General features: G+C 38.8%; 1 protein-coding gene across 1 annotated transcript; it reads left to right on the top strand.

The window, feature by feature from the left end:
- The first annotated feature begins 10,412 nt into the window (after nucleotides 1–10,412).
- Nucleotides 10,413–12,433, top strand: LOC115750175 (exopolygalacturonase-like). The gene is made up of 5 exons (XM_030687359.1): nucleotides 10,413–10,619; nucleotides 10,863–11,174; nucleotides 11,316–11,605; nucleotides 11,894–12,113; nucleotides 12,200–12,433. The coding sequence occupies exons 1-5, from the start codon at nucleotides 10,413–10,415 to the stop codon at nucleotides 12,431–12,433; spliced, it is 1,263 nt and encodes a 420-aa protein (XP_030543219.1).
- Nucleotides 12,434–16,129: the final 3,696 nt, after the last annotated feature.

The following is a 16,129-nucleotide window of genomic DNA, read 5'->3' as shown; positions in this document are numbered from 1 at the left end:
AACAGAGAAAACAGGGGACACTTGGCGGTTGGCGCTTCTGGGTTTCCTTATCCTGTAGCTTCACGATGAGATCCTCGAGATTAATAATTGAGACGAATATATGGAATAATTACCTCACAAATTTTATTTTTTTTCAGGTTCTTGGTCGAAAGAAGAACGTATTATCTTTGGGTTCACTTTCTGACTGATATCTAAAGACGATATCGCTCTTCGTCTTCATCGATTACTCTCCTTTCGGGAACCTCGCCCATATCGAGAAGTTAGCATCGATCCTCTTGGGAGGCAAGCAATGGAAGATAAATTCCCCGCCTTAGACAAATCTCATACGTTGGATAGTTGATTTGCTTCCGGGTAAATCCACGCCTTCCATGGCGACCATCCTTCTTCGTCCAAGCTCGGGTTTCTCTCCAGATCTAAGGCAACAAATCGGTTCGCCATTGTGTTCATAGTCCGCAGCATTTCAGTGATTTATTGATTCACGTTCTGTTGAGATGCTTTCAAACCACTAACAGCCGTTAAATGCACAAAGAGAGAAATTAATAATAAGGAGCACACGCATGAAATGCACAAAGAGAAATATATTCGTTTTCCATCTTATATCAAGAGACAAATAATTTAAATGAAGGTGAAGTGCATATTTCTATACGTATAACTTAGCGCTAAGAGTTATTACAACATCTTACAATCAAAGATGGGATACGTTTACAAATCTAAAACTCAAGATAATGGAAACAACAAAATAAGATACTCCGTACAAAACGAAAACCCTAAGTTAACTTAATCAAAGAATGAAAAAAAAAAATCTGAAACCTTAAATTTATCAAATGAAACATGTAAATCCAAAACTTGAGGTGCCCGTATCAGCAGCCATATTAGATTTGTCGCCATGGGTAGATCCTTATTCTAACACATATTTGATGGAACGAGTCGTTATATGGGTTGTCACTATATGGGTCAATTACGTTTTGTAAATAAGATATAAATAGGTTTAAAATTGCAAAAACCTAAAAATATATGGATGTTATGTGGGTTCACAATTTATCTAAACCCAACCCACCTTTATGACTCTCTCTTCTCCTTCTATGAAAAATAGTAGACTCATCAGACCATTCCAAGTTCAGAGAAGTTGTCATGTGCCCTCAAGATGGGCCCGACTATATTCTTATTGAAATAATCAAGACGGCTTCTTTACTCCCCATTATTTTTTTTTTATTTATATTCAATCCCGTCAACTCCTTAAGTCGGTTATTGGAGTAAATCTTTCCTCAATTGCATTTTGCATTACGATTTTGATGTTTATTTCATATTCTATTTTAGTTTGGTCATTACAATCCACGGTCAGCATAAATAATTTTTTTCAATATCTTAAATTATTTCAATTCCTCCATCGTTATTTATTACTATAATTTGTAAATTCATTACGAGTACCGACTTCCTCTTATTCTTCATTGTGAATCAACACAAAAAATTTAAAATTCTATGCAATGTTGAAAGCCTATAATCTAGCATCTTATAGTTGAAACTTCAATTTCACTCAAATGACATATTTACATGAAGAGCTTAAAGTCGGTAAACTATGAGGATACGTATTTTCATATGGTGGATTAAAGATGAAATATTTTAGTAAACAGATCAAGTCGTGTATAAGTCGAGTACGAGTCTACTTAGGTGGTCATTAATTTGTATAGCATGAAATGGGTCAATTCGGGTTGATCATTTTCAACCCAATCCAAATTTGATCCTATCCACCTATTTGACGGCCCTAAGCCATACGTACTAACCATACTTAAGCTCATATACAAGTTTTCTAAACCGCCGAATACATATTAAACAAATCACGGAAGCAAACGGGGAGATTGAATAAGCAAATTGTGGCTGACTTGCTTCTCTCACTTGATTGAACATCGATACCATCCTTTTAACACCGTTATCTATTTTATTCCTATGGTAATCATCCTATTTACCTTTTGCTTATTTTAATCTGTTGCCAAATGAATTCTTACTAGTTGATATTATCCGCTTCTTTGCATAATGAAGCCTTGCTTTCTAATTCAACCATAGTCCATTCCAGCACATCGTTCCATGATGTGAGCGTTCTGTGTGCTACCTTATTGTCCAATGACAAGGAGTCTAGGACTTTGTCCGGTTTTAATGGTTTGTCCGCATCATGAATTTGTTTAGTGTCACCCTTATCCTTATGCTTGTGACAGGCCCTGACTTGGTGTCTTAGCCCGCCCATCCAATGGAAGAAAATATAAAATATATTTTTCGGGCTAGGCGGGCCTGCCTAGAACTAGATCGGGTCGGATCAAGTTTGGTACTCGGATGCCCTTATTTGGGTGTGCCAAATCAGTCTTCCAACCTCGTTTGGTTCGTGCGGGTTACGAGTCGTCTCATCCATGATCAAGTCTACCATAATCTCCCTAGCCCGAGTCTATTAATGCCCTCTTCCCAGTAATTTTGCTCTATACAACTGAAAAGCTCTTCGAGTCTTTCTCTTTTTCTTTCTTTCTTTCTTTCTTTCAGGTCATTTCCTCAAAATACACGCGAGTTTTTCCTTGCATATTTGGAAAGGGGGATAATTTATGAGATTCGCGTGGGCATTTTACGGGCGCCGAATTTATAATTTCATTTTCATATATACACCTTTAATGATGTTCACAGATCAATATGGCCATTTCAAGTGGATGCAACTATATATGGGAGTTTCTTTAAATATTGAGAATGTGAATTACTTACCATGGGAGATCCAAGACTCACTATGATCTACCATTTCTCAAGATTAAAGTCAAATAAAAACTTAGTACAAAATCGAGAATCCACCGATTATCATTTCACTTTTGAATGCATGAAAGACGACAAGTCCCCACCTGGGTGGCTCATGATAGACTCGGAGATGCGTCCGTGGACATGAATGCACCTAATAAATCTCATCTTATCCGCAACCTATGGTCTGATTTTAATATCTATATCTACTTATCTTACATACATACATACATTTGTCTCATTTATCGAGTACTTCAGGGTTGCACTTGCATAAAATAATAGGTAGGGCAGCCCCATTGCATGAAGAAGCCCCCGCGATGTGCAAGGTTCACGAATGGACACTGGATAACATTTTGATTTGCTCTTCAATCTACAAACTAACTTTAACTATTTCGTCATCAATTCATCAAAAGGTTTAAGCCTTATGAACACGGCGAGCCGAGAAACTGTCCAGTTATATTTCGTACTCGATTCAAGAGCATCCGTTAACCAAATCATGTTAATATCGTTAAGACATGGATATGGCACGCGTGAGATGCACTGTATCCTTTGAAAGAGATCTCTTTTATTGGCTCGCGACTTGAATTTGCACGGGTCACGTGCTATTTTTCTTGATGACAACATTTTCAAACCTTGAAACTATAGAGAATATGGAGAATGAAAAATCACCAATTACTTGGAAACGTATTAGCAAAAACCATCCGGATTCTTTTACAAAGCAATGCGTTTTGTCGGATCAAACGAGGGTCGTTCATCTAAACTTTTTGAAGTTCATGTGGAAAAGTGCATCCAAGGAGAACATCCTTTCCCCACTCCAAAAAGAGGAAAGCTCCACTCCAACCATAGGCATCCAATCAAGACAAAGTTCGGTAAAACCTTTAGCATTAGCTGTCCAAAGATAAGTAGCCATAGCGGAAGAATCATTTCCGATTCAATCGATCTGAGTTTACTCAAAAGTTCTCTAGGAGGGGTAATTTTGAGTCGATTTGGATTTCGATTTAGCAGAAAATGTCTCCCACATGCTTAACTGTTATCCAATGATAGACAATTTCTTCGTACAACAGCAGATATAAAATGACCATGCATTTCGCAAGTAATTCATACTTCCCATCAACAAAAAGGCACGAGGGTCCCGCTCTTCGATGAGCAGGCAACGGAAGTCGCGGAGGCAACATTCTCAAGCCATCAAAGAGCTTTTATTATTTGTGTCCGTACTTTATTGATTGTTTGGATTTGAACCTCCGAATAGCTAATTAATGGCTTATATATAATATTTTCCTTTTGTGATTGAAAGTTGTAATAGGAGTGTAGGAAGTATTAATTATAGTAGAATCATATGCTGGATGTAACTATAATTTAAGTGCGAATCTAGATAAATCTCGCGTCATAATTTTTTTTATATTTTTATTCTTTATTTCATTGCGTTTATGTGACTAATTCTGACGTCCGTTTGGTTAAGAAAGACGAAACTGTAAATACACGATGGACGTGATCGTGCGGAATAGAAGGTCAGATGCTGGTTTGGTTAGGAAAGTCTTGGAAGACCGGAACGTTAAAACTTCGATAGCGACATCATCCCTATCCGACACGACACGATCTTCCTTTATCCAGATTTGAGTTTATTCCTCAAAGCTGAGAAGACGAAGTGCGCTTCATGGAGCCCATCAAGAAAAAAGGCAGAGAAAGAGAATATGCGCAGCATTGTCCCTTATTCCTTTAGCTATCCTCGAGCATTATGAGAGAGAACTAGATCCCAAGATTGAAATTCACTTGGGCCATTTTGGGCCATTGGGCCCGGCCCATTAAGAAATCTTGGCCGGTTCTGGTGCTGGCGGGACTCGCGTGGATGGATCCACCTGATTCAAGAGTGGCTATGCTATCGAGCACGCTATCCCTAAAACATGCTAAGGGTAGGCATGCTTGGTAACGTTTCTATTCCTCTGTTTCTATTTTTTGAAACAAAAATGAATCGGAAATATATTTGGTAACGCAAATGACTTTGATTCTGCTTTTGAAAACACTTTTGGACAAAAAAAAAAAAAAAAGAACACTTGTGAAAATAAAAAAGGTAACAATAGTTTTCTTTCACTTTTATCGGACGCCTGCGAAGCGTGGGCCGAGTCAACCCGACCCGGTCCGGATATTCTTTTTTAATAACAAATTGAAAAATTAATAAAAAAAATAAGAAAATGATTAAAATGATTAAAAATTCCAAGAAACGGAAAATTCATAAAAAAAATCAGAAAAAATTCCAAAAATTCCAAAAAAATCTCAAAAATTAGGAGATGGGTCATTTTAGCTGGCCAATTCTATTTTTTATGATGTTGCCTTTTGATTTATCCCAAACGACAATTTTGCCCCTCATGGGAAAATTGCTCCAAAAATTCTCAAAATTTCCAAAAAATCTCAAAAAGTAGGAAATTGGTCCATTCAATTGGCCAATCCTGTTTTTGTTGATTTTTCCTTTTGATTTTTATTTGTTGTCGGAGTACCATACTGCATCATTGATCATCCGCATGGTATCCAAGAGTAAAACTAGGTGGCAGATATGGATTTTATTCATTCCGAGCAATAAAAGATAATCGAAGTCACCTCTTATCCTTGACACATGCATAGCCTCAAGAGAAACATGGGAAAATAATAATTTTAGTGTATTATCCTTCTAAGGAATAAATCTAAAGAATCTCTATTTTGGCCAAAAAGATATCATGGTGCAAGAGGATCACAATTGTGGGGTCCGAGGAAAGTCATCAAATGCGATTATATAATTATTTAATTTAAATGATAAATTGGGAAGAGAAATTATTTCCTAGAACAGAAACTTCGTGCAGTTACCAAACGTGTTTTTGTTCGGGGAATAGAAATTTTATACAATTACCAAACGTGTTCTGATTCTTTAAAACTCATCTAGTGAACAAAATAAAAAAAAAATTGATTCTAATCATAATCACTTTTTTGAAATAGAAACGTTACCAAACAGACCCTAAGTATGTCTCCCGTTCCGTTAATCCACCCTCGAACCAAGCCATGCGATTGCACATCTTTGATATGTCTCGTAAATATGAATGGTCGGATCGATTTATTTGTGATTATCTAGTTATCGATGTGCCCAAATTTGTGTATAAGGTTCTATTATTTTCCATGCTTGGCTAGAAAATTTTCAATATTTCAAGCAGCCACTATACCTCTAATTTGTGAATACCCTGGACTTTCGAAACTAGTTTCGATCAAGCCTACTTTCAATTGGGGTGATAACATCGAAAGTACATGTACATTTGCTCGATGTTCAATTTAGCATATAATTTCTTATAATTAAGTGTCTCAACTTTTTGAAATTTACTTAATGTGATCATTTTATTGAATCGAGCACCATGTCATGTAAATTTTTTTTTATAAATGAAAATTGCTAGCTAAATGGTAATTATGCAAAGATTATGACATGGAATGCCATGTCATTTCAATATATATTTTTAAAATTTTTTTAAATTAGGGCCCAAAGTGCCATAATTTTATCAAATAAAGGCTTGAAGTGAATCTTATTTCAATAAGAGCCTGAAGTGGCCAAATTATCTCAAATAAGGACTTTTGGCTGGCCAGCTAGCATATGACTATTCCGATTGTCGGAGAAGTAGTATTATAGTAACAAACACTCAAAGTATATGTGTGTGTGTTAATTTCTTTTCACTTTTCTTTTCTTTGTTCTTTTTCTTTTTTTGTTCTTTTTCCCTCTTCCCACCCTGTCCATCGACAGGCCTCGTCGATAGTAGGTGGAGGTCGCCGGTCTTATGCGAGGTTTGCCCTTGCCTAGGTTGGGTGGGTGAGGGCAACTCTCACACTCGCTTGAGTCCAGAGGAGGAAAGAGGGAAAAGTAAAAAGAATAAAACAAGGAAATGAAAACATTAAGAAATAAATTTAGAAAAACTAAAGGACTAAAATGCCTTTTGGCCGGCGAGATTAGACCCTTATTTGAAATTGATATGTCCACTCATGCTCTTTTTTAAAACAAGGTTTATTTCAGATCCTTAGTTGAATTTTTTTTTAATTCAGGGAAAAAAGAACGGCCTTTTTTTCATTCTTTTTAGGTCTCGTTTAGTTTCTTGACAAGGGATCCTCAAATAAATTCCCATTTCAAGAGTGAGATTCCTTTTTGACTGAGTAACGGCTTCATGTACCAGATTTCACGTGGGTTTGGATTGCTTAAAGCTAGCTCTAAACTGAGATGCCCGCAAATTCTTTCTTCTCCCTCACTCACCATTTTCACTTTTTTGCATTGTTCTTGTTGGATGGTGCTCATTAAATCCTGCAAAAATGAGCCTGAACCCGAGAATCCGCCTAAACTCGTTCTGAAAATTAGGTATGATTTCTCTTTCGACCCACAAAAAAAGCGAGTCCACCCAACCTAGACCCAAAAACTTTCGTATTGGGTCGAGTCAACCAAACATGACCATTCGACCACAAAAAAAAAAAAAAAAAAAACCGACATGACCAAGATGCTTGAATCGTGGTAGGAAGTTTGGAATAGTCGAAGTCATGTAATATTCAGTCTTGTCAATCGTAATGCTTGATATCCAAAAAAAAAAATTGTAATTTTTACACATTAGTATATCAGGTGAATGGCTCGAAAAATAATTTAAATAATGCTAGGTTTGCTAGAACTCATCCAATAAATTTGCTTGCTAAGTGATGTAACTGTTTTTTGTTGGGTGCTCAAATTGGATCTACTTGCTTAAAGAACTACTTAAGATTGTCTCTTAGTAAGCAAATACTAGCAAATTGTAGTATTTTTAGAATTGGTCAAATATTATAGCACTTGGTACAATATTAGTTTCTATGACGCTCCTTACCGAAATATGGTTTGAGTCTGTTTTGCTCAAAATCTTTATTTTAATTTTAATTTTAATTATATGGATAGTGAGTTATTAAATTTCTAGTTAATTGTTGCTATTACGTGTTTAGCAAATTAGTTATGCAGTTATTTAGAAACTATCGTAAATGTTCGATCACTCGTTTAGAAGCTAGAGAGAGTAAATTTTCCAGTTAGTGATTCAACAAACGATCAACCCGATTAAAAGAGGATCCGACATGGCTTCAATGATTTGATTTACGACACGGACCGGTGCTGACCCAAACCTGAACTCGTCCAAACCCGACCCAATTGCTAGGAAGTGGATCTTGCCCCTATATTCCCTCCACAAACAAAGATCGTGTGGTCACATTGCCCATATTTTTGGTCATGCACGAGACCCTCAAGATCAGAAGAGACATGTCTTGATCCGTTAAACGCATAAAGAAGACCAGATAAGATATCGACGAATCTGTTCTGCTAAACGTTGCTTGCCACCGAAAGGTAAAGCCAATGCATATCTCTTTATCTCTTCAGTTTCTTCATCACCTTCCTTACCTTTTACTTTTTGAATTATTGCATTCTTCCAGAGAAGTTGGAAGTATAAAAAGGGGCCATGGGAGGGGTTTGGTTCTTCACCACACAGAAGCACAAAGCACTCAGCCTCACAGATAGATCACTCACTAGGTGGCTAGTTTGGCGCTGAAGCATCGGAGCATTTATCATGGCTCATTCGCGCGAACTCGCCAAAGTTGCAGAGGAAGCCTTCGCCATGTTAGAAGAGGGCATGGCGAAGAAGATGATCAGGCAACCCCTGATTCCTCAAGCCCCTCCCCAGAAACCCATGGACTGCTTTGAGGCGGCTAAGGCGTTCGGCGGCATTCTTATGGTGGACTTTCGTGGCAAGAAGTTCTCGCCACCAGTGCCGCCGCCGCGCTTTCCCAAGCTCCATTAGCTACGGTTCAACTATGTATGAACTACATATCGTGTATCTGCCTTAGGGACAGTATGTATAACTCTATATAGCTAGTCCTAAGAGTTGCTGCAGACCTGGGATTAGCATCAGTAGCTTTTACTTAAAGGGTTATCGCACTTTGAATGTCTTAAGAAGCTCCAATGTAATTGTATAGTGATCAAGTGTGGTAACACATCTTAATAAGGTTATATACTATGTAATAATGTTCAATGTAATTGGCCAAGTGGTTTAGTAACGAGTGTCTAGCTTTTATCACTTAAGACACTTTCTGGGGGATTTTCTAATCTGATTTGTTATCTCCTGAGCTTTTTTTTTTTTTTCAAAAATTTTATATTGCGCTTTTTATCCACCACAGTTTATGGAGTTGCAGACATGATGCCTTGTCGAATGTTAATGGAGAGTTCCACGAGATGGGAAGATGAAAAACATATTAATGATGCATCAGAATGGATCCATCAGATTCGAAGGGTCGGATAAGTTAAACCAGGATACATCCGACGCGTGTAATAATTAATTCTCAAGGAAGGTCACAAGAAATCCAAAAGAAAATCAGGAACTCCTTGATCGAGCTTGCAAAGCGAGCATCTTCTCTTCATTCTAATTAGTGTTTTGTTTTTTATGCCTAATTCTCTTCTCTTGAATGGATACCAAGTAATCGTTTGGTGTTCCCTGAGAATGTCGCCGGACGTGCATTTTTGGAGCCGTGATAGTTATCCAAGTTAGAAAACAAGATTGTAGCAGGACGTGGAGAATAAATAGTTATCTGGTTAAGTATGGTCACTTGATATACGTACGCATGACAGTTATCCAAGAGTGTCGCGGGACGGGTATCTCATTAGCATGCATCAAATGCCAAACCCAGGACAGCGATAAACGAAATCAAACAACAAGAAACGCAGGCCAACTTGGAATTTGTTCTCCACCGGTGGTTGCGCGTATCACATGAATCGGCCAACGCTAGTATAAAGTTTTACAGAAAGGAAAGGAGCTTTGTACATGCTCCTGTCCGCACGAATTAAAAGGAACAGCATTCTTGATAGCAACGCCAGATTCTCTTAGATATCTCAAGCTAACCTTTTCTTTTTCGTGTTTTCGGTATGGAATAAATGTGTTAGAGTGAATGATCACGACAAGATTCGGTCAAAAAAAAAGAAAACCTTCATTATCATTCAGGTTGGAATTGTTACAATCTGGCGAAGTTCCAAGCGTGGAACGAGACTGATCCAGCGAAACTTCTGGAGGAGATCCAAATTCAAAATGGAACCATGCTCCAACAGACGCAAAATGATCAATCGCGCCATCGAATATGCAAAGACATGGCATGCAAGTGAATGTGAGTCGAGTCATTTACTCTGTTGATGAAGAGTAAATTAAATTGAACTTAGGAAACTGAAGAGAGCCATCGAGTGAGAGTAGAAACAAGATCAATGGCAGAACTGGTTTTGTGCTTTAATTAAGTTTTTAGTTCATCTTTTTACCTATTTAGAAAACGGTGGTTATGAATTAATTAATCCATTCATATCTGAACTGCTAAATATGGTGGGATAGAAGTTTGAAGATAGATACACAATTCCTCAGAAAGACAGCTTTTTTTTTATGGGTCAAACTCGGACAGATAGTCATTGATCGTTTTTTCTGGTGGAAAATGAGTGCCAGAACTAGCCGTAACAGAAAAAAAAAAAAAAAACATAAACAACGAGGTTATAAAAACATGAAACCTCGTATCGATTTTCATCAAACAGACAAAGAATTCTCAGGTTTGTACATTTCCAGTTTTCTAGGAGAGGTGAGAAGAAAACTGGAGTACAGGCGCCCATCAAGCTTATAATGGCCACCTCAGGAGGAATTATCACTGGCAAAGCCATGACACTAGGGCTGGCGTTGCTTGCTTGTTTGGTGGCCGGAGGCGAGTCTCGAGGCCCCATTTACGGTGCTCTCAGGGCCACCCGCCGTGGCCTTGTTGACACCGGTGCTACGGTTTTCGACGTCACTACATACGGCGCAAAGGCTGATGGGCAGACCGACAACGCATTGGTGAGCTGATCGGAACATCTCGCTTGGAATATAAATAGGGTTAATTTCTCATGCTTTCTATAGGTCGAGAAAGTGCAGTTTTCGCCTGAATTATCGATCACCGTGCGAATGAAAGCCTGTTTTGATAGTCTGGTGTTAGACTTGCTAATGTCCAATGATAGTCAACACTGATGCCTTCCCTGCATCACATTACCCATTGATAGACTGCAACTAAAAGAACTCGACATATTTACGCTCGCGCAGGCATTTGTAAAGGCATGGAACGCAGCTTGCAACAATAGCGGACCGGCCAAACTGGTGTTCCCTACGGGGACATTCGTGTCCGGACCGGTGGTGTTTCAGGGTCCTTGCCAGGGTTTGAGCCCAATCACTATCGAAGTCAAGGGTACCATAAAAGCGAGCACTGATATCACCGAATACTCCGACGATGGGTGGTTCTGGTTTGAGTTGATCGACGGCTTGGTTCTCAAGGGAGGAATTTTCGATGGGCAAGGCCCGGCTGCATGGCAATACAACGATTGCAAGCGCAACAGTGCTTGCCAACATCTCCCCGTGGTAAGTTAAATTATCTTATAACCATTTTCAGTCGCTGCAAGTCTTAAATTTTAACATAGGTGCAGGATTTTTATGATAACTTGTGTCTCAAGCATCGCTAACCCTGATCACCAACTGTTTTTTTGCTTCTCTTACGTGCAGTCGCTCAAGTTTAACAAAGTGAAAAACATCCTCGTGGATGGGGTGACTTCACTGAACAGCAAGGGCTTCCACTTCTCCCTAACTTTCTCACAGAACTTCACCGGCGTCAATCTCAACATATCGGCTCCTGGAAATAGCCCGAACACAGATGGGATCCATTTGAGCAGTTCCGACCACATCAACATCTCGCACAGCGCCATTGCGACCGGTGACGATTGCATTGGAATCATCCAAGGCGCCACTAACGTTTCCATCACCGACATCACCTGCGGCCCTGGGCATGGCATCAGGTAACTGAGCGTCGAATTCAATTTCAGGGTACTCGCGGCGGCCCAAATTATCAAAGACTAAAAATGGGTTTACGTGGAAACAGCATAAACCCATTAATCATATGGCCTCATGTCCAAATGGGATTTTTATTTGGAGAAGAGTATTCTAATAAGATGGATAATCAAACTAGGGCTTACTGAAAAGGCTGGTTACGTAAGTGGAGGTTTATGAATGAAATCCTCCAAATACATCCCTACTTCACGAATGTCTAAATTGTCGAGTCTAACGTGACATGGATTCACCGCCAGTATCGGCAGCCTCGGCAAGTATCCAGGGGAAAAGGACGTGATCGGCGTGCGTGTGTGGAACGCCACGTTGACGAACACCACGAATGGCCTCCGAATCAAGTCCTTCCCAGGAAACAAGCAGCTTCACGCTACGGACATCATCTTTGAAGACGTTGTCCTGAATAACGTGAAGAACCCGATCATCATCGACCAGAATTACGGCTTCCACAAGGCCACACTGGTAATTAACCTCTCCCATCAATAATTCCTGCCCTCCCTGTTCTTTCTCGTTATTCAACTGACGTGCGTCTTCTATTCGGATATCAGCCATCGAGTGTGAGGGTGAGCGATGTGCACTTCAAGAACATCAGAGGCACCTCAGTCTCGGACGTGGCGGTCTTGCTGGAGTGCAGCTCCTTAAACCCGTGCGACCTCGTCGAGCTGTCCAACATCAACTTGTCCTACGCCGGGCCGCCGCTGAGGAACAAGAACATGACGTCGTTGTGCACGAACGCTAAGCCTATCTTCATCGGCACGCAGAACCCGCCCGCGTGTCTGTAGTTTGTTGTCTCTGTGATTGTGTCGAGATTAGCGATGGATATAAACCATTGCCTCTGTGAAGAGTACATAATTAAGAGGGCAAAGCTCCAGCTTGCCTCTTGCAGTTTTCCCCGTCGATGAATACAAAAGGAACAAGGTTGAAAACGGAAAGTTCTCCGGAGCTTACCGCCGCATGAATCCATGTGTGCCTTGAGTGAGCGCTCATGTAGATAGAGTAGCTGCAGATGTTGACAGTAGATGCTGTCCGTGGGATTATATTCTTCCTCTTCGTGTCTGAAGACATCTTCTCTGACTCCATACTATGAATTTATTCACTGATCTGAAAAAGAAACTGTGACGTAGAATCATCTGTTTCATGTCGTGATTGGTAACTTCTTGGTAGGGTTATGGGAAACCAATCTGGTAATTCATTGAAAAGTGAAAAATACAACTTCAATTTTTTTTTTTTTTTGGTTTGACCCAACTTTTGATGTCAGGACTTTGTTGTATGGTAAAAAGATTGCATATGTTAAGAAAAATCAAATTATTTGCCCGCAGATGATGACAACTTAATTAGAAAAAATTAAACAGCTTCCATTCTTCATATAGTGAACTTTGGCCCTCAATTTGTGCTACAAAACTTTTTGATGTTCTAATAGAATCATATTGAGAACTGAATTTATCAAGTATTACTGATTGAGATACTGTAATACATATCTGTAATATAGGTACGAAGCGTTTTAATACGAGAAGCTATAGTTAATTCATGCAAAGAGAGAGTGGGAGCTCTATTAGTGAAATACTCGTACTTTTGTATATAATACACGAACGTAAATGATTTTTGGCAAAACTTCCGTCTGCCGCACGATTATTTAATTTACGGAGAAATACTCGTTCTTTTGGAGGGAACCGAATTACATACATGTAGAACAAATGTTATACCCAGGTTGAAATACTTCAACTTTAAACTTCTTTTATGTCTTTTCTTTGATTAATTAACTATTAACCTGCTATGAATCATTTACATGGCGGAAGTATGGTTACTGAATCTCATATTTACAGAATCAAATATAACGTTCACGTGTTTTCTTTTTAGATAATAGGAATAGCTTAATAAAATTCGCAATTATTAAATACAACATCTCTGTGACATCTTATAGATAAGGAGCTTGCGACCTTCACGGTGACCTTGGATTCGACATCACTGAACCCTTTCAGCTTCGATCTAGGGTTGTTTGCTTATATCGCAACTTGAGAGAGACGGAGGCCGGCGGTGAGCGGTGGCTGCTCTTGTGTAGCACTTGAGTTTCGGATTGGCGAAGAATAAGGCAAAAAGAGGAAGAACAAAAATAGAAAAGAAAAAAGGACCAAAAAAAAAGGAGGATGGATCTCATTTTCCATCATTAAAAATAAATGTGTCAAGTATTTTAAGAGTTAAATTTGCCCTTCAAAATATAGAGGATCGCAACCCGTCTTTCTAGTTAAATGCTCCGTCACGTAACATATATTTACTTCACGTATTTCGATAAACCAAAATATCAGAACTTCAGAGTTGAGCCCTTCATCACCCAATTTCTTGCATGGACTGACTAACTAGTCTCTGAAAAAATAATGGGGTTTTGATCAAAAAAGAGATAATTTGAGGTTCAAAGCAAACGAAAATTGTAGATGCTATCCCTTGGCAAAGGTATATTCCTAGTGCAGCAGCCAAAATTGAAAGCAAGAGCATCTCTCCCACGAGCAGATTCCATTCTACTTGCAAATCTTCAAGAACAAAAGAGCACTGCTCCCTCACAATTTCATCTACCCAACTTTTTGCTAAACTTAATTTAATCCCTCTTCTAGTCCTCTTCTAGTCCTTTTTGTTATTATGCAAACTGCAGGACACGTTGGGAGATCTGGGGAAAGAGTTAGACTATTCCAATTGGCATCATTCACGTGAAGCTTCTCATTGACGGACGACAAAGGGACAATGGATCTTGACGTGATCGATGTGCAATTAAACATATAATTAAGCAATAGCTTTAATGTTTGAACTTCCTGAGACATAGGTACTGTACTATATATTGCTCCCACGTCAATGCACCATAGTGCCCGATTGTGCGTGCACAGTGATGAAATAAATTTAGCCACTTATTTTTCACGAAACGAAGGTATTCTTAAGTGCGTGTGACATAGGGGAATGACAGATGTTGCCCCAAATCTGGCTATGAAAGGGGATAACAACGTACATAGGGACGACGACCGGTGCTCCGGATCTGACTATGGAGCTCCTCCGAGGTTGAGATTAAGTCGAGCTAGTCACCACGGCGAGCCTTGTTGATGGCAACGAGATGGAGCTTGGTGGGTGGCGGCCATGAGTGGGCAGAGGGGACAAAGAAGAGAGATGAGGGTGATACATATCCTGTCCACGTTTATCCCATATAGGGATTAATTTATCCAATATGTATTCCGTTTTATATTTAATTTTATCATGTCTTGCATGTCGACTGTATGATTGACGTGGTGTAACGAGCCAACTATGATAGCTAGAAAATTACGAACCAGTCGCACACATGCAAAGAAGGTTTTCGGGGTTAATAAAGAAAGAAAAAAGACAATCAATGCACGACGAAAACTACCAAACTCATAGGCGCATGGTTGGAAAAGAAGAAGAAGAGAGGATGACAGAGATCATTTTCAAGAAGCTTAGCGCACCTACACTTATGTCCTTTCATTTTATTTGACAAGCAAACACCAGCGACGTGGTAGGTGAATTCCTCAATTTGCCTCGATTTCGTTGGCTACGCCTCCATTAGTTATGGGCCCTTCCTCAGCACATCGGCCGATAACGAAGGATGAATACTTACTTCGGATTGTGATCACGTGCGTTAATCGAAATTCGTTCAAATGCCAAAATTCTCGTTATTCAAGAATTTCATTTTAGGCTCCGATTATTTCGTAATAAATAAATAACTTATAAACATATTTAAAAAATGTAATAATTTATATTGCTTGGAGTAATTAGCTAATGAAAAATATTTTCTCTATTGACAACAATCTATGTCTAGAGATTTTCGTGGATGGCGATTTTTTTTTTGTGCGTTCTTATTTGTAAGTGATATAGACAATTATTTTAAAAAATAATTTTCTAATTATTTACTTTTCGCGAAATAAATGAAGCTTTGAATCTACTTAGATAAGAATACTTCGAGAAAAAATAGCAAGTCGAATTGGCAATCTCGTGTAAGGAAAGATAAATGAGACACATGGCAAGGAAATCTAAATCACGGGATTTGTTACCAAAAAATCACGAATCAATCAATTATGGCAATAAATCCAGCAAATTTAGACATGGCATCATAGTCAGCCAGGCTCAGGCCGTCCCGGGCGAAAAATCTTTGTCGACGTCAAACATCACATCACATTTTTTTTTATTTATAAAAAGACAAATTTTCTGTTCAACAAAAAGAGAAAAAAAAAAATTCAAATGTTATATTTTCCCAAAATTGAACCGAGGGATTGAAGCACTTAATTGGAACTTGGCAAATCTCGAATCCAAATGATAAAACCTCGTTAGAGGAAATTTAGGGTCATCCTTGTTCCCGCTACTTATTAGGATGATGTACACCTCGCAATAATTTACTTCCTATCGTGAAATTTTCGTTGGCCTTCAAACCATCACAATACCCTCAAAAGACAATTTATCTATTAAACAAAAGAAGAAAATATGTCATC

This window comes from Rhodamnia argentea, chromosome 1 (assembly GCF_020921035.1).
Source record: "Rhodamnia argentea isolate NSW1041297 chromosome 1, ASM2092103v1, whole genome shotgun sequence".
NCBI classification, from domain to species: domain Eukaryota; kingdom Viridiplantae; phylum Streptophyta; class Magnoliopsida; order Myrtales; family Myrtaceae; genus Rhodamnia; species Rhodamnia argentea.
This window is presented reverse-complemented; position numbering and strand designations above follow the sequence as displayed.